The following is a 20513-nucleotide window of genomic DNA, read 5'->3' on the forward strand; positions in this document are numbered from 1 at the left end:
AGCAGAAGTGCAAAGCATACCTATTGTATTTAGAAAATTGTACTGGTAGTGACGGCACTAGTTTACTGAGGCCATCACGTCGGTAGAGCAGCGGTCGGAGGATTGCCAAACCTGGAGATATTACTTCAGAATTAGGGAATTTAAGGTCCTGATTGGAAACTTGATATCAGACTGGGGATATTTCTTGTTCGAAATCAAAATCTAGCAGGAAGCTTGAATTGTATTTAACAATTATAACAGTGAATACGTGAAACACAGGACTAGATTTAATACTTTTTATTGTATGGATGACAAGACAGTTTGTATTTGACGAAACAGAAGGCTTGTGAACAGCTGATGATAAGGAAATCAGGCGAAATATGAAGATATTTTAAGAAGAGGATGTGTAGGGAGGTTGTGTTGGGGATTTTTGTCGTTGGCGGGTCCGCGTGACCAGTTGTTGTGGTGGTGGTGGGGGGCCTGGGCCGTCTCCGCCGATCATGTCACGTACACCCTTGTGAGACTTTAGATTGTTCATTTCCCCGATACCGAGTAAAGATAATAATGCAGGTGAGTCTAAAATATGTGGTGCTGAGTTAGAGCCGAGAAAGGAAAGTGTTTAAAGTGTTCCTACGTGGTGGACGGGGCTGTGTGTGGTGTTCAGTTAGCAGACAAGTGAAGGTGGTGTGTGGCGCTGACTGGGGTATTGAGGTGACTAAGCCTGTAGGGGAATGCTGCTGTGCTCCCCTGCAGCTACCACCACGCTATGTTGCACATTCAGGAGGAAATAATGGTATAGCAGGTAGCTGGCGCAGAGCCGAGGGGGAAGCTGCTCAAGTTGACCTCTGAATCACTCCAAAAATTCCACTCAGGTAAGGCTAATATTTGCCTTTTTTTTCCCTCACTAACCTCTTGATAATTTAGAACTGGGCGCCCTGTTTTGTATCGGGTGATGAGTTAGGGGTTTAGGAACTAACCTAGCTGTTTGTGTGTGTGCCAGCGTGTGTGTGTGTGTGTGTGTGTGTGTATGTATGTATGTATGTGCGCGCGCGAGCTTAAAAGTGGAGAAACATTTCCATGACATTGGTTCTATTATAACTTCTAAGTCCAACACCACGGTCATCTCATGGGTGTGCAGAAGTGTGTGTGTTTGTGTTTGTGTTTTGGTGTTAGAAATATGTACCCCTAGTTTAAATGTTAACTTTCCCGGTAAATCTATAGAACAGCAACTCCTTACATATTCTTTTTTATTACCCTCCACAGGCTTGGGGGCTGTCCCCCCCGGAACCCCCCTACAACACTGACCTAACCCTAACCTAACGTAACCCCTCCAACACTAACCTAACCCTAACCTAACGTAACCTAACCTAGACGGGGGAGCTGCGTCCCCCCGGACCCCCCCTGCAACACTAACCTAACCCTAACGTAACCTAACCTAGCCGGGGGGCTGCGCTCCCTGGACACCCCCTGCAACACTAACCTAACCCTAACATAAACCTAACCTACCGTATCTTTGCTTTGGGGCAGCTTCCCTCCCCCCCCACCGGTTCTCTTGTAGCTTCACACAATATGCCCTACCTCTACCAATACCCCTCCTCACAATACCTTAACGAAAGGATGAAGGTTCTGGCTGGTCCTTTTCTCGATTGTACACTGACTTGTATCGCAGGAGCGATGATTTCCCAATAATCAAATTCGCAACCTTTACAACTAATATCACTGGTGGCCATGGCTCAACTGCGCACACAGATCTCCGTGCACCTGTCTGCCCAGCTGTGCCCCGCCTACGAATACATATAGCAAATTCCCATTGGTGCAGCTTGTGGTGTTAAGAGGCGGTGGCACATCATTGGACAAAAGAACTATAGACACAATACGAATCCTATTCAGCAGTTACCCACAAACCCAGGATGTGAACAACAGACAGTCACTTCCTGTTACCCACAAACCCCAGATATATACAATAGACAATAGCAATGTTTACTATTTGGACTTAGACTCCGAGTGACGTCTCTAATTTCAGTGAGGCAATGTGACATAACCGTGTGTGACCCCCAAACAAGACCACAAGGTACGTGTTCTCCATTAACTACTCATCATTTTGTGTTATTATTGTACAGATTAGAGAGGAGGTCCTGTTCTAAAGATTTACGACTTTCCCATATTATGATTAACATAACATAACATAAATAATAGGATAACAAAGGGCCACCAGGGCCCATCTAGGTTATCCTGTATCAGTCGCACAGTGACCTCGTCATCAGTACTTAAAGATACACTTACAAGTACACAATACATTATATACTAATTCTAAATATTTGGCCCATTAACAGGGCTAAGTCCTGCAGCGAATTCCTCTACAATCTGTGTCTTGTTTAACTATAGTAAATTTCTTATAAAAACTATCATGCAGCGCTATACATAATTATAAATCTAATAGATTTAAGTGCTTATCTAATCTATTTTTAAACATTGTCAAACTAGTGCTATTTACAGCCCTCTCTGGCAATGCATTCCAGAAGTCTACCACCCTATGACTAAAGAAATATTTTCTTATATCTAACCTGCAGCCTTGCTTTCTAATCTTCCTGCCATGATTTCTAGTCCTACTTCCTTCCTCTAAGGTAAAGAAAGATCTCACACCTATGTAGTTTGTATCTGAGAACATTTTAAATAACTATCATATCCCCTCTTATACATCTCCTCTCAAATTAAAACATGTTTAATTCCTTTAAGCTATCTCTTTAATGCTGGTATCATCCTAGTTGCTCTTCTCTAAACTGCTTCTAACATGTTGATATCCTGCTTATAATGGCGTGACCAGGCCTGTATGCAATATTCTAAATGGGGCCTAACATAGGAATTATATAAGCTACGCACCACTTCCTTTCTTTTATAACTAACTTTTCTATTTATAAAACCCAAGATCCTATTTGCCCTATTTCTTGCTTCTAAACATTGCTTTGAAAATTTCATAGTCCTGTCTATCACTACTCCTAAATCCTTTCCCTCCTCTACTGCCTCTAGCCAACATCCCTCCATCTCATAGCTAAAGTTTGTGTTGTCTTTATCTAAATGCATTGACCTGTATATATGAGTAAAAATTTTGAGGAATGCTCACAAGTGTTACTCTTTGGATTGAAACTTGAGGTATCCTATCCAGAACCCCAGGTGACCAGTATCTTATCATTAAAGGAATTCTGGTTCGATTTGTGACAAGGTACAAAAACTTGGTGAATGCTTTTTGTCATTTTTACTTGTTCTTTTAGATTTTCTAGCCATTTTTACAGTCTGCAGTTAACGAATTACTGTTCGTAGAAAACTGCCCATGATTAGGATTTCTTTGCATCTTTGATGTACAGATTTTTCAAGTTCTGGCATTAATGGATGACATTTTTGCATACTGCAACATACATTAAACCCGTTTCTTGTATCCCACTAGGACTTTGGATAATGACTACAAATATATACACCTATCAATTGTGTTTAAGACTGCACCTTACCTTATCTCGTTATCACAAAACACAAATATGGTTGTGGAAAATGTAATGTTACCTAGCAGGTAGTTCCCTCACTGTATTTGTCATAAAATGTGTATCTGCAAAAGGTGTTCCTAAACTGATGAGTAATACATTTTCCCTGTGGAGTATTTCAGTGTAAATGTTTTCAATTTCCAGTTGAGAGTTACGTGAGGTTGAGTCCTCTTCCCTCCCCTCCTTGACGGATGAGTCACTGGGTGGACAGCACACCCGTGAGTTTGACTTTTTTGGTGTTGGGCGTAGTGTTTGAACTGTTTGAGGTTGGGTGTTTCAGCCTGTGTGTTGGTGTTTGCTTGTAATATTATTTTCTTTTTGTGTTGAATTTGTGTGGCAATTATACCAGCATGCACCTTTCTTATGAATAGTTTTAGTAGAAGCTGTCTCACACTGAGTTTTCATAGGTAGTTGCAGGACAGTATTTCACCCTGTTTGATGGCTGGTGTATATTTTGGTACTGATTTTCTTGTTTACATTTTACTATATTATTCATCATTCATCTGGTGACATATATGCTTAAAGCTTGACCCTTTTCCCCCAATTACTATGTAAAATCATTATTACTCTAGAAAATCAGTTGTCAAATGATGTCTAGGTCTTGTTTATTCATGTTTGTATTTGATGGAGATTCCAACGAGTGCCTCAAAGGTTCATCCTAGATTATCTCCTTCATGTCTTCTGTTTGATGTTAGATTGAGAACTTGAATGTTGAAGCTGGCTAATGCCCACCACAATTATAGCACATCACCATGATAAACTTTAATAATAGAAGCTTAGGACAAATAAATGGAACTTAATTAAGAAATTAAATTTTATTGAAGTAAATAAAGCTGGAGTTGGACTGAGTGCTATACTCTAAAGAAAACAACTTCAGGACATAATAAGAGAGGGGGAGCATATCAGGCCCTGGCCAGTATAATTATAATAAAGAGCATTACTGTTATGTATTTTCTTGGAATAGTAACTTATATGAAACTTCAATATTATTGCAGTTTACCAGGTTAAAACCAAGTGAAATATTAATAAGTACATTGTTGTAATTTGTGCTGCACTGTGAAAGCTACCATGCATGATTATGCAACACCATTGCAGAGGAAAGTATTCAAAGTCTCACCACATGAGGAATCACCATTTATTACTATTTATGTTTTTAAGCTATTAAGTGGTGGTTTTGTTCACTACCAGTGACTGTAGGTTCTTGAAGGATTGTTAAATAGCTATAATGTGAATATTTTAGAACTAAAATGTTCTACCTCCAAATTATATGATCTCTTGAGATTAAAAAGAAAATTACATGTAGAATTATCCAAAGTAAAGTGAGTGATGTTAATGCTTCCATCCCAAGATTCATGATATTACATGGAAAGAAAAGCATTATCATTGTTGTCTAAATGTATACATATTATTCAAGAACTGGTGCAATAGGACCCATGGTTGTGGACACAACAGTATGGCAAAATCTCTGGATACTAGCAAAAGTTTCTCAGCCACTAGATATCTCTTCTCCAGTCTCCTTTGTAGGCTGACCAGGGCTTCAGTTAATTACCTCATCTTTAAATCCTGAAGCAGTGCTTGGCAAGGCATCTTCTGTATATACAATCTCATTTGCAGTAGCTACCCATGTCTGCAAACTGAGTTGGTTCCTGTTCCTGCATCCTGAACATCCTAAGCAGTTTTCATCACTATCGCCACCAACAATAATCCTGTTTCCTGTATCACACAGATAAAAGAGGGAGCCCAAGTGCAGTGGAGAGAACTCAAGTTGATGCAGAGTGATAATTGTATCGCACAAAAGTCTTGGAAGCAATGTCACAAGTATAGGCTGCAGAGTTTCTGGCTTGGTTGCCTGGCTTTACCCTCAAATTAACATTTTTACAATGATGCTGATATAAGAGATTATATTTTTTAATATTCAGTAATTATATGAAAAATAAGAAGTAGTGAAGTATAAATGAGATCTACATATGTAGGTTTACTTACATTTTGATATTTAAAGAAAAATTTCATGAAGGAAATAAATAATAATTTGAAGATACTTAAATTTAAGATTGTACAATAACTTAGTAAAGAAAAATTGCTTTAACATTGCTGTATTTTTATCTATTTGTTAATCTGTATAAGAATGGAAGTCCTTTGCTTTTATTTTATTGCAAATTCATTCAACCACTAATGACAATTTCAGGATCATATGAAGATCCTCCCCCCCAAAGTATCCAACTGAAGATCCTCCCCCCCAAAGTATCCAACTGAAGATCCACCCCCCTAGTTGCGCTCATATGAAGATCCCCCCCCAAGTATCCAACTGAAGATCCACCCCCCAGTCGAGCTCATCCCACATATAAATTGTTGATCCTCCCCATTAACATATAATATAAATAAACAACATAAGGATTAAATAATAAAACATTATTCAGATTACTTTCTTGTTACACTAAATATTGCATGAAAAAAATATATATTACACTAAAATTTTTAAATCAATTAAATTTTAAAATTACACTAATATTTTAAAATCTTAAAAAATATATATTACACTAAATATTGCAAGGAAATATGAGTACATAGGTTATCAAAAGCATCCCGGAAGATCCTCCCCCCCAGTAGATTTGGGGGGAGGATCTTCATATGATCCCAATTTCAGTGTCAAGGATCTTAGTGCAGCATGTACGTAAAAGGTCATGATGAGAGTTCTGAGCATGTAAAAGGTCGTAATGAGAGACACTCTGTGATCAGTACTATCTGCCATGTTTCATGTCTCCATCTTTAGCTACACCATTTCCCTGTCTAGTTGAATTAGTATTCCCATTAATGTACTTCTTGGCTTCTCTTCTAGGTGTTATTTACAGATACTTTGCTTTCTTTCAACTCATATTGCAGGTCATTTTAACCCCTAAAAGAATGGGAGATTTCATGTGGATGTCCCTCCAAGCTGGGGATAGTTTTCAACAATTCAGCAAAGAATGTATAGTTTTCTTTCACCAATTTTTCAATTCTGCCTTGACAATTGATTGAAGTGTACTAACATCACACTTACCCATGCTTTCCCTTTGTCTGTCTCAAACCCAAGCTCTAGATGATGTGGGGTCTATGAAGTGAAGTATTTTTCCATGGTTTCTTAGCCTGTGTTCGGATGGTTGCATGCCACGTGGTGGCTTGGCTGTTAGTCCAGCTGGAGGTTCTTGAGCTTGCTTCATTTGCTTTTCTCACCAATATCGCTGTCACTCACTCACATGAATATAAATCTACAATTTTTAAATACACTATAGAAAATAGTATTAGGGTCTTAAACGTAAAAAAAAAAAATAAATAAATAAATAAATAAAAATAAAATAAAATAAATAAGCAAATAAATAAATAAATAAATAAAAATAAAAAGTAAATAAAAAAATAATTCTCATGGGTGGAAGGATGCATTTGAGTCTTTTAGTGTTTTATTTTTCTTCAATTGTAAAACAACTTTTGAGACTTAGGGGAATAGCTTCTAACTTTTCCCCATTAGTATTTTTAATGGGATTTTGTTTAGAAGCATATTTGCTCTATGTGAATTGGAGTTATTGACCAGTTATCCTCATTTGAGGAATCGGAGAAAGAGTGATTATTTGTAGCTATTACTATGGTTCACAGAACACTGAGGCTCAGGGAGATTTTGTTGTGAGGGAAAATTATTTGCAGGCCGTAGAATTTGAAATTGAGCCCACAAAAGGCATATCAACCATAGACACTATCCATCTTGTATGTTGCATCAACTACAGTAAAACCTCGCTTGATGAACGTCTCTAAGGACGAACAATTCGGGAGATGACCAAAAAATTTGTCAATATATCGACCCAGAGGACGAACGATATTTTGGGGGACGAACGCGGTTAAACGGCTCGTCGGCAGGCGAGCTGTTTGTGTGATAGCTAACCCAGCTATCACACAACAACAAAACAAAATATAAGCACAAAAGAAAATAGAAACAGGAACATACGAAAAATATTACATAACATAATCTCCATGCCACCACGATTTTCTCCTGTTTTTCCTGGGCATGGTGATGTTACTGGCGCGCTCTATTGTACCTTCCTCGGCGTTATCCTCGCTGCTCTGGTGGCTCTCAACGTTGCTGTCATCATCATCCTGGCCATGTCCAGGTACTGCAGATTGTGGCACATCCATTGCAGCTGTTTCCTCGCTCGCCTGGCAAGGAACACTGCCCTACTCCCGCTCCTCTCACACTGAGCATCACCTCCGAGGATCAAAGGAACTTCCTGACCACGTGCCTTTAACTTCCCTTCTTGGGAAGTCCAAACTTGCTCCCACACGCGTGAGGAAGTCAATCCCCAGCAGGCAAGGGTCTTCCAAGGCAGAGACGAAGACTGGCAATCTTTCCATGTTTCCCACGCCGATGTTCACTATAACGGGGCCCCACATAGTGGCACTGACTTGTGACGCTACACAGCTGTTGTGTAGCTCTGGCACGCTGCGCACATCCAAAGTCCTCTCTCATGACTGTCTTCTCGGATCTTGTCTGTCTTCCTCCCCATCCTCCTCTCCTCCATTCCATCAACGTCCAGTCTCTCAAGTAAATAACCTTTTCTTTTTTATTCATTTTATTATCATTTTGATAGCATTTAGGTAAGTAAAACAATTTAGGCTTTTTATAATTATTTCGTTCATGTCATGCATACATTAAAGGTCTATTTTGAATGGCTTTTATGGACAAAAGTATGATTTTTTTTTGGTCTGGAATGGATTAATGGTGTTTCAATACATTCTTATGGGAAAAAATTGAATCGGGACGAACAAATCGGGTGACGAATAGGATTTAGGAACGAATTATGGTCGTGAGCTGAGGTTTTACTGTATAATGATACCTACCCATTAAGGCCATTTCACACCTGATGCGATGCTAGGTGGGACACGCTGTTCCATCAAGCCAGGTTGATTTTGGTTGCTGTGGGTATGTTCACACCAGGCACGATGCTAGGTGTGACATTCATTGTGGCGCAGGTGGGCTAACTTGACAGTTCCTTATCTGCAGTGATGGAAGACAAGTCCCTTGACATGGAGTAGTAGTAGTTATTGATGTTATCTTTACCTCTGAATATGTGAGAAAAAAATAATTGGGGACATGAAGCAAATATAAAATGACTGAAATGTGGTGAATATTATTATTTTATGCAAAACTAGAAATGGATGAGAAATTTCTACAGTATTTCAGATGGACTCTGGGTTAGTTCTGTGAAACTCTGTCATTCACTGAACAAGATATTAAGAAGCAAGACACCAACTACAGAAAATCCATCAGTTCACAGTGAAGAACAGTGAGTGAGTGAGGGAAAGTTGAGGTCAGAAAAAGGTGTGGGCCTCTGGAGACGAGTATAAAGGCGGGAGTCCCGGGGGGACATGGGTCATTGAAGCTATGGCTGGAAAAATCGTCTACTTAGTGATCTTGGAAACAGTGCAAACAATGTGGCAGGTGCTTTGCATTCGATGTGAACACACTTATTGGAAGTACACTGAGGCAATTGTAAGCCACGTTGCTTTGCACCTCTTGTGTGAAATGGCCTTTAGTGATGAAATTATATAGATATTGCTCCCTTATTATGCTTTCTGTTGCTGCTGGATCTAAACAGTGAATATCAGTTCATATTTCCGTGCACTGTGGATCATACTGGCTGTATTGAAAGGATCAGCATTTTTTTGTGTGTTTGAGTGTGGGCTCAAAGTTACAAAATAAAGGGATGAAATATTAGTAATTTTCCTTATCTCTTCTGTTACTAGGAATATTTAACAATTTTAAAGGTATTTTCAGGGATAATGTCTGTATCCACATTATTCTGGGTTTCTCTGCTTCAGCATGGAAAGTTATATTTCTCCATGTGGTACCTCATGCAAATAGTAATTTTTAACTTGATTCCATGATTCCAGGGCCTGTATATGTTGTGTTCCGTACAGACATTCTCTCTCTCTCTCTCTCTCTCTCTTCATCCTTTGTCTCTAGTTGGTTATTCTCTTTCCATTTTTATTTAGGGTTAGAAATTTTAATCCTTAAAATTTGTCCTCATGCAATGTGTCCTTCAGGCTGGGACACATTGTGACTGTTTTTTATATTCTCTCAGTCTTCCCTATGCTTTACATTTTGTGCAGCAACATACCAATGGTATATATATATATATATATATATATATATATATATATATATATATATATATATATATATGTATATATATATACACACACACGACCCTCGAAACAACTGACAAATGTGTGCATGACCCTGTCCGTGGATTGCAAAAGTCCGTTCTTTGCAAAAGTACGTAAAAAACTGGAAGAGCCTTTCGATTACGCTTCACTAGTTCACTAGGTTTAGGAGGCATTTTGGATAAGTTAAACACTCGTGGGAAAGGTACAAATGCATAAAAAGGCCATGGTAAGCACTGGACAATGTTCGCTGTTGGTTGAAAACGCACGGACTGAAGATTAAGCATGGTGACCAACAGCTGATGACGCGACCGACCCACCACCTACCGGACAATAATTTGCCGGGAACGGACAATTGCGCGCATTTTAATATTCGTCTGTAGATTAAACCGGACTCCAGAATTTGTCTGTAGTTTCCGAAATCCGTTGATAGGAGGTCCGTTGTTTCGATGGTCGAGTGTATATATATATATATATATATATATATATATATATATATATATATATATATATATATATTCTGACATTGGGGAAATACAGTACATACATTAATTTATCTTCAAATAATAATTTTCTTCATATTTCCCTGCCAGTTTATTTTGTTGGTTTATTTTGTTGGTGTTGCCATTTGTATTTTTATTTTGAAGTTTTTTTCTTGTATTTTATCCATCCATTATTTTTCCTATTTGCCTTGCTATTATTATAGATTTTCATCTTTATTTTATTTGAAATTAAACTACATTTACTATCTTTTGTACTATGACATTTTATCAAAACAATTTTGTGTTAATTCATTATATTTTTTATATTTCAATAATCAGTCCACATGTAAATATACTCATATGACTGTACTCCTTCTACTATTTGCACTACTTAAATGGAATCAAGAAAGTCATTGGTGGCAATACCTACCAATACTTTTGTCACTTAACTAAATTTCTTTGCTCTGGACCATTCTGACTTGGATCCATTATTACCGTTTTCATCTTCCTCTCTTCGATAAGCTTTCATTCACTTCAGGAGTGCTTCTTTCAGTACTATTATATATTTTAGTTTGTAGAGGTATTCAGTGTGGTTGGTGCCTTGTTGAAATCTTTCTTTAGGTCTGGATAGATAGATACAGTTCCTTTTTCTTTCTCTTGTTGTATCAGTCATGTGAGGAGAATTTAATTTAGTTCATGCTAAATTGTGAATTTATGTTAAATTCAAACTGCATTCTATGAGTGTACTAGTCTCTTCCTGGTACTCCTTCAACCACATGTCCTTCACAGTTGCTTCACAATTTTTTGCTTCAACATTTGGTTCAGTATTGATGCCATTATCTAATTTACTAGCTCTTTTGTCCTCATCTTTATGTATTGGCATAATGTTTATTCTCTTCCATGAAAAGAGGAGCTTTTTAGGTTAATCTTGTATCTTTAGGTACTATTTGTAAGGTGGTGAGATGCTGGACTTAACACAAGAAAACACTTTTCTTTGGAAACTATTGTGTATTTAAATGGATACAAGGGTGCTGTTTATCCAGATCACTTACTGGATTTTTTTCTTCTTTCCAGAGAATGGATATACCTGAAGGAGCAGTTGTGCAGCAATATAAGAAAAGGGTGATTTTCTTACTTTTGTACCTCAGTGACAGTCAGTGAGGGTGTGGGTGTCTATGTTCATTGTTGGTGTGGTGCTCACTCCACACCAGCCATGGACAGTCTGTTTGGCTTTATGTAGGCTTTAATGTCATCACTGCTAGGGAGTCTGAAATAGTCAAACAGTTCATTAGAATTTCAGCTTCAGTCTCTCTCTCTCTCTCTCTCTCTCTCTCTCTCTCTCTCTCTCTCTCTCTCTCTCTCTCTCTCTCTCTCTCTCTCTCTCTCTCTCTCTCTCTCTCTCTCTCTCTCTAAGTGAATGCAAGTTATGACTTGATTGCATCAGAATACTTCTCTTTGTGTCTTATTATATTCATGGCAGGCATCCCTTGTTTGTGACCTTGTCATCACATTTTGAGTGTTCCCATATGTTTAAACCTGAGAATGTTCTTGCATATATTTTGATATTTACACAATTTAAGATCTGCATGGAATTAATAAATCCCTGTCTGAATGGCTTACCATGAGAAATGGAAACATTTAAGTGGTATAATTATTTACACAGGTCAAAAAAAGCTTTTCCCTGTACTGTTTGTACATTTTAGAAAGATTATTATTATTATTATTATTATTATTATTATTATTATTATTATTATTATTATTATTATTATTATTATTATTACTACTACTACTACTACTACTACTACTACTACTACTACTACTACTACTACTACTACTACTACTACTACTACTACTACTACTCATTCACTGTAATCATATTGTAAGCTATTGTTGGTTATTTATTCAATGTAAGATGTCTGAGTGCCATTATCATTGTATGAATATATGATTTTAATTGTTCAATCAATGCTCTGATTGACAAATATATAAATTGAATGCTGTATTTTATTCTAGATTTTCTATTAATTCTCAATACAGTGAACTTCACCTCTGTTGTGATCGCAAGGAGAACACGGTTTCTTCACAAACATAATTTGCAGCTTGCTGGGCAGGGCCACAGACTTTAGGTTCTTGTGGTCTTGCACCCTCGTTGAGATGTGGTTGCCACAGGTAATTAATCCAGTCGTTCACTGTCCTCTCCCCATTGGGACATGCACACCTGCACTCACTTTCTCATGGTGACCTTCATGGCACCTAGCTGGGGGTGACTGCTAGCTAACTTAATCACAAATTGTTATGAATATGACCAAAAAACAAAAACAAAAAAGACTGCGGAACATGTCAACCACATGCCAATTGAAGATAAGGTGCTTAATTGCTGTGATTTAAAGATGTGATGATTATCTAATAGCCAGTACCACTTTGAATGCTTGTTTCATACAGAACATTGTCTCTTCCCACAGCCTGAGGACCCACCCTTCCTAACAGTGGGGACAGAGGTGTCTGCCAAATACAAAGGTGCTTTTTGTGAAGCAAAGGTGCACAAGGTGGTGAAAGTAGTCAAGGTCAAGGTGAGGATGAAATGTATTTTTGTGTAGATGTGATTGAGAGGGCTAGTCTATAGGTAATTTAAGTACTGAAGAATCAGATGATGTGTGTGTAACTAGTAAGCCATGCTTTTTATCCGTGAAGTGTAACATTTGAACTTAATTCCTACCCTATCTCATGATTTAGAAAATGCTTGCTGATATAGCTTCTTAGTTTTGAGTAGTTTTTTGTGGAGGACTATTTCTTTGAAATTTTGAATGCATATATGACAAAAGTGACATATTTACCTGAGTATTCAAGAGTGTAAAAAGTTTAATGTATTGTTTCTTCAGAAAAATTTTGTTTCTGATAATGCATATATTTATTTACATTTATAATGTATGCTTGGCTAAAGACTGCAAAAATATAAAATTTGAAAATGTTTTTAGATTGTGGCATTGTTATTGTATATTAATTTGCAGGTGACATTTAAGCTTGGCCTTGGGTCAACAGTAGTGTCAGATGACCTGGTGAAGGGGGTGCTGAAAATTGGAGCTCAAGTCAAGGCCAGTCATCCAGAGAAGAACCAATATGTGGATGCCATTGTTAACAAGATTCAGGATTGTAGCCAGTACACTGTTGGTTGGTAGAGTGCTTTGTGTTGTGAATTTTCTTATTTTTTTATGATCTTAAAATTATAAACACTTTAGGAAAACCAAAATGGGATTTTTTATGAAACATTAGTGGGCCTTAGAACCATAGGGGCTCAAGTTCTATTTTTAAAAAAATGAAAATACATCTAAAATTTACGAACAATAACTTCACCTCTAAGAAAGATATTGATTTCAACCAAGTTTCAGATGAAAGGCTTGCTCCTCAGAAATATTTTCACCAAGAATGGAAAAAATGTGTGGTGCATTTGCACACTAGCATGTAAAATGTAAACCCCTATCCTCAAGTTCTTGTACATTTCATTGCATGACTTGCAATTTAAACCGTGATAGAATTTTTAACTGAAGTAAATAATTTCATAATACAATAAGCTACATAAAGGAACAGCATTATAGGCTGTGTATTGAAAATGACTAGAAAATGCAAGTATTGGTACATAATGCAGTACAATAGTTACTTAAAAGAAAGCAACAAATTGAAAGATGCTTAACCCCCTCCTGGCAGCAGGGCAGATGAGTGAACTACCAAATAAAAAATTGTCTATATAGACTCTACTGACTTCCATCCATACATCTATTTATATAGTTTCCCAGTAATTAGGTACTCCAGATTGATATCTATATATAGACTCTGCCACAAAACTGAACAAACAATTGAATCTATATTATAGACTGCTGCAAAACTGAACAAACAATTAAATCTATATGTAAGTCGCTTGTGTTTTATTGGTGATAATATATGTTAATATATTTGCATGAATATTTTAGTTACTCATATCCAGGACTTGTGACCTGGATGTAATTTATTTCCACTTTTCTTTGTATTTTTTTTTGTAAACGTGCTTGTTTTGTACCTATTAATTTTTAGGCAACGTTGCTGGCACGTGGTACTGTTCTTTCTCTTTGACATGTTAGGTTAATAATAAAAAGTGTAAAAATGCAGAAATTTCCAGTATTAGCTTATGTGTATAGCAAATCCACCATCAACAAAGCACAAGCGGTGACTTACCTTGAAATACCATGTTGACCAGTATTTGGGTATTTGAGATGCCAAATAATGATTTATTTTATGAATTTTGTTACTTGTAAGGAATCAACTACTTATAGACCAAGCTACAACTTAGTGCAATAAAATAAGAACAAGCGTCTGTATATAGACAATCTGACAAAAAGTCCCGTTTTTTGTATATAGATCCTCCGCCGCGAAGGGGTTAATGGGATTTTAGAAAAAGTCATTAAGAAGATAACTTAGTAATGATGGTAAAAACAAAGGATTAACAGATGGCACTTATTAGTTAAAGGAAAAGACTGTATGAACTCTTACTGTTACTGTATATTCACAAAAAAAGTTGAAGGTCCCCTATCCCCTGTCCTCCCTTATGCTGCAGAGCATCCTGCTTTGCCAGGATATCCCAAAGTACTGGGACTTGGCATGAGTAAATGAAGGGGAGGAGATCCTTGATGTACATAGCAGTGTGGTTATTGGCCAAGGGTGATGCGTTTCTCATGGAAAAAAAAAAACTGATGGGATGAGAGATAGCCATGGGCTGTGCACCGTATACTCTTATTGGCTGGCTGACTCCCACTTACCTTGAGCCTGTCTGGTTCTAAATTGACTTGCCAGTAGGCTCAATCACCAGACACAACACATGCTCCCCGAATCGACAAGCTCTGAATTCACTGGCTTCTACAAGACTTTCAACCTTATTGAAGTCAGAAAACAGTGTGGAAAACAATATAACCAGACAGAGGAAGAGTTGTCCATTCTGCAGATATGAATACCTCAAAAATTGGGGAGGCGGCACTGGAACCCCTATGGTTCTAATGCCCTCATTTATACATTGCCTTTGTGCTGGAAAATATCAGCATCTTCTAGGAACTAGTATTGTTAAAAAAAGAGACCTTTTTTGTTATGTGACTTTTTGCATGTGGGGTATATGTTATATACAGTGGTACCTTGAGATATGAGTTTTTTGAGATGTGAGTTACGATTTGGTTATTTTTTAATTTTAAGATATGAGTCATACTTGGGGATGTTGCTATAGGTGGCGGCTCGGCGCATTGTTCCAGCCTCATCTGAGCTAGTATCTATGTGTTTCCCATGGATCTCATGCACTGTGATTATTTCATCATTTTCACACCATTTAGTGAAATAACATACTGCCCCCTGCCCCCCATTCTCTCTCTCTCTCTCTCTCTCTCTCTCTCTCTCTCTCTCTCTCTCTCTCTCTCTCTCTAAAGAAAGTGCAGTTTTAATTTATGTTTAATGTTTACATGTGAATAGTGTCTGGATCCTTTCCTCCCTTCCTCCTCCTCCATCATTTACCACTGTTAGGCAAAAACATGTGTCTCCAAGGTAAGAACACTAAATAAACTTTTGTTATTTTGTATACTTTCATGCATTGATAGTGTGTGCATGTGTACGTAATAGAAAAGGCAAAACAAATTTCTCCTACCTCCTCCACTGACGCTTATCACAATGTAAACAAACCTCTATTGCCACGCCCCCCCCCTCCCTCTCTCTCTCTCTCTCTCTCTCTCTCTCTCTCTCTCTCTCTCTCTCTCTCTCTCTCTCTCTCTCTCTCTCTCTCTCTCTCTCTCTCTCTCTCTCTCTCTCCTTCCTTAAAACTTCGTTTATTCAATGAATAACGTTTACAGAATTGTCAACGAGCTCTTCTGTGATTATTAGAGCACCCAGTCTTCTGTGGGTGGCTATATTTGTACACTCCAGCTGATTGACAGTCCTAAGTAAGGGTGGGGATGCGGTAGGGTAATGTCCCATGGAATGCACCCTGTTGAGATAAACATACTTTATTATAAGAGTAGTTTATCTATTTATATTATCTTTTTGTTATGTTTTATTATGTTTCTGTGAAATAATTATTATTTATAAATACCTTTTTCTTACCTGAAAATTCGTAAAAAATTAAGGGTGTTCTTTTTGGGGAGGCTGGAATGAATTAATGGCATTTCAATGCAATTTAATGTGAAGAATTTTATTGGGATATGAGCTCCATCACAGAATGAATTAAACACATATCAAGGTACCACTGTATATACTCTAAAAGAAGAGTTCAGGAAGGCAAGAAGTGGCTTAAGAAGGAATTGTAGATGAGTTAATGGAATTTGCTTACTAAAAGATGGACATTTATTTTGATAGAGAGGTTCTTGACCTTGCTAAAAAATTATGGGATGAGAGGTGTAAGAAGATACATTAGATAGTCAATCTTTTTAATTCTGGGACTTTTTAATTCTTTAGAAATCTGATAGATACAGAAGGTAGGTTGCTTTGAATGTTTCAACATTTCTTAGTCATCTTTGTTTATTGTTGTTTGTCTTTTTATCTTCCAGTCTTTGATGATGGTGACATAACAACACTGAGGCGAACGTCACTGTGTCTGAAGAGTGGTCGTCACTTTGCTGAAAGCGAAACCCTGGATCAGTTGCCTCTGACTCACCCGGAGCATTTTGGCACTCCAGTGGGAGGTGCTCGGAGAGGCCGCAGGTCAAGACAGCATCCGTGAGTTTGCACTTGGTTAATTTTGATTTGTTAAACAAACTCTTCAGTATTTATTGGTTTCTCATATCGTCATATTGATTTTTTAATATATAGTGTTCAGTCTCTTAAGGATGTCAGAAAAGCTGAGTAGTACACTATTGAGGAAAGCTTCACAATATTGAGCATGTTCATTATTCTAGTCTTGGATAACTTTGAAGCTCCTCAGTGTCTTTTTCAGTTTGCTTTAATGACAAGCAGACTTGACAATTCATATCTTCCTATATCTTTCAGGGAGGGTGAAGAGTCTGGTGATGAGGATGATGTGCACAAGCGTCATCGGTCAAGACGTGAGGAGTGGGAGTCAGATATAGGAAAGGTTGTGTGTGTGGAACTGGGTGACAAGAAAAAACAGAAGGACAACTGGTTCCCTGGTCTGGTTGTTGCCCCAACTTCTCAGGACTCTGTCAAGATTGAAACCAAGAAGGACTACCTTGTGAGATCATTTCAGGATGGCAGATAGTAAGTCATTCTTGCAGTTTTGTTGTGTCTTTGTGTTCATTATTTTTGTGTTGATGGTTCATTATTGAAGCCTTTTATATATTGATAGATTACATTTTTATGCACATCTAGAAGAGTATTATATGCTGTTTGCAGATTGTACACCAAAGATAAGATGATCTTTCCATTATCACTGATAATGTAGATAAATGAACTATCACTTTAATTAGTTGTAGATCCAGACAATGCTAATCTTTCCATAACAGCCACATTTACCATGTATCACATTCCTGCACAGCTATACTGTACCCAAGAAGGAAGCATCGCCATTTAACAGGGAGGTTGGTAGCAAAGTGTCCCAGAGCGCCCTCAAGATAGCTGTGGAGAAGGCCTTGCTCTTTATGACTCATGACGAGCTGCCACCACACTGGGACCGTGACCTGCTTTTTGGTATGGATGTGTCTGAAGATGACAGTGATAGAGATGGATCAGACTCAGATGTAAGTATTGATGTTGATCAAGTGCATATCATTTATTGAGTGTAATGTGTAATGCAATTGCAGGGCTTTATGGATATAGGATAAATAAAATTGTATTTTATTTATATGTTCTTTCCATGGATTTTCTTTTGATTTTGAGTTTAGGCCTCCAGTGCTTCCTAATGTGTTTATTGATAAATGTTGATGTTGTGATGGCAATGACAACAATATGTTTTAAAGTGTTAACATTTGTGAAGAATGCTTCCAAATAAAATTTATAATTCAAATTGATTGTGATTGAAAAAGTGAGTGTGAATTTTGCATGTATATTCTTGGCCTAGTTATTCACTAATTATGCTATTATTTCAACACTGTAATTGTTTTATTGTAGAGTTCAGATGATGAACCAAGAGAAGAGAAGGACCATTTTGTTGCTCAACTATATAAGTTTATGGAGGAATGTGGTGCCCCTATTAATAGTGGACCAACTGTGGGCAGCAAGGATCTAGACCTCTACAAACTTTTTAAGGTATTCTAGTACTAGTCACACACAGTAGAACTTATCATAGTTAACTTTGATTTTTTAAAACTTACAGAGGTGTCTCACTGGTGGAAGTTATACTTTGAACATTTATGAAGCAAAATAGGCAATTGTTTTAGTTTATATATATATATATATATATATATATATATATATATATATATATATATATATATATATATATATATGCATACATTTGTTTATTTAATTATTTGCTTATGTGAAGTTTTGTTTTTGAGCCAAGTTACAGCTACAGCCTTCAATTTTGTTTTATACATAAGACTTGTCACTAACAGTAACATAATATTTTGACCAAGTCTGGCATCAATGTTTTCATATAAAAACCATCTTTTGGGCTCAGAATTGTTATATACTGAATACTTATTTAGGAACATGAGGATTATTTTGTTTTTTCAATGCCTTTGTTAAAATGCTTTTAGTATGAAAGAATTGTATTAAATTGTAAACTACATTACTGAAGAGGGATAAAAAATTTTGGTGTGCTGAAATTCTTGTGCTTTAGGCTACACCAAGTGATAACCAAAATTCATCACATAAAAATAAAATGATGAGCTACTTTCTTATAGGAAACTACTTCTTGAATCTATTGCCAGTAAATCATTATACTGTAAATAGGAAATCAGATTTCAGAGCAATTGAAAAGGAAAACTAAGAATTGTAAGAATTCATGGCATGTTATATTCTTTGAGAACTCTGGGTGTAGTATGTAGCTATTCTATGAAGCCATGAAATGTGTGGATGTTGCCAGATGTGAACCCAACCATTTTGCTGAATGTATAATTCTTATCTATATATTGGTATTTGTAATATAAAGAACTACCTTTTTCTTATGCATTATAAGATTGTGGAAGGTTTACAAAGAGATGAGAATTAAAGCTTTAGAATTGTATGAAAATGAAATTTTGCATCTTTAATTTGATATCATGAGCTCTGAGAAAGGAAAGAATTCAATACTCAAAGTTGTATGGTGGCCACATTTCTATTCATAGTAGGAAATTATATATATATATATATATATATATATATATATATATATATATATATATATATATATATATATATATATATATATATATATATATATATATATATATATATATATATATATATATATATATATATATATATATATATATATATATATATATATATATATATATATATATATATATATATATATATATATATATATATATATATATGTGTGTGTGTGTGTGTGTGTATTTACCTAGTTGTAGTTTTACAGGGCCTGGGCTTTATGCTCGTGTGGCCCGTCTCCATATCTACACTTATCCAATCTTACTTTAAAAGTGTGCACACTCGTTGCAGACACTACTTCTTCATCTAAACTGTTCCACGTCTCAATACATCTCTGCGAAACTATATTTTTAATATCTCTCAGACATCTTCCCTTTCTCAGCTTTTTACTATGCGATCTTGTGCTTGGATGTCATATTCTTCTCTCAAGATCAGTTTCTCATTATCCACTTGGTCCATTCCGTTGATCAATTTATAGACTTGTATCAGGTCTCCTCTCTCCTTCTTTGTTCCAAGGTTGGTAGATCCATAGCCTTTAGTCTCTCCTCATATGTCATCCCTTCAAGTTCTGGGACCATTCTTGTAGCCATTTTTGTAGCCTCTCCAATTTTCTTATGTGTTTCTTTTTATGAGGGGTCCACACTACTCCTGCATATTCCAATCTAGGTCTTATTATAGTATTTATCAATTTCTTCATCATTTCTTTGTCCATGTAGTGAAATGCTACTCCAATATTCCTCAGCAAATTATATGTTTCTCTAAAAATTCTATCAATATGGCTTACTGGTTGATTGTTTTCTTCCATCGTCACTCCTAAGTCCTTTTCCTTTTGACTTTCTCCAGTTCTACACCATCTCCCATCTTATAGATTCCCACAGGTCGTCTTTCACTCTTTCCCATTTCCATGACATGGCTTTTGTTCACATTGAATTCCATTTCCCACTTCTTACTCCATTCCCAGATCTTATTTAGGTCTTCTTGCAGTATTTCACAATCCTCCTTTTGCTTTATAACTCTGCACAGTTTCGTATCATCCATAAACAAATTTATGTAGCTG

General features: G+C 36.7%; 1 protein-coding gene across 1 annotated transcript in view; it reads left to right on the forward strand.

The window, feature by feature from the left end:
• The first annotated feature begins 423 nt into the window (after nucleotides 1-423).
• LOC123519807 (serine-rich adhesin for platelets-like) overlaps nucleotides 424-20513 on the forward strand; it is a 108901-nt gene continuing 88811 nt past the window's right edge. The window contains exons 1-9 of the mRNA XM_045281325.1: nucleotides 424-851; nucleotides 3657-3730; nucleotides 11258-11305; nucleotides 12646-12753; nucleotides 13192-13351; nucleotides 16732-16900; nucleotides 17171-17398; nucleotides 17676-17877; nucleotides 18248-18385. Of these exons, the coding sequence (XP_045137260.1) occupies nucleotides 3704-3730; nucleotides 11258-11305; nucleotides 12646-12753; nucleotides 13192-13351; nucleotides 16732-16900; nucleotides 17171-17398; nucleotides 17676-17877; nucleotides 18248-18385 (1080 nt within the window). The 5' untranslated portion in view covers nucleotides 424-851; nucleotides 3657-3703. The remainder of the gene's footprint in view (nucleotides 852-3656; nucleotides 3731-11257; nucleotides 11306-12645; nucleotides 12754-13191; nucleotides 13352-16731; nucleotides 16901-17170; nucleotides 17399-17675; nucleotides 17878-18247; nucleotides 18386-20513) is intronic.

This window comes from Portunus trituberculatus, chromosome 46, assembly GCF_017591435.1.
Source record: "Portunus trituberculatus isolate SZX2019 chromosome 46, ASM1759143v1, whole genome shotgun sequence".
Taxonomy (NCBI): Eukaryota; Metazoa; Arthropoda; class Malacostraca; order Decapoda; family Portunidae; genus Portunus; species Portunus trituberculatus.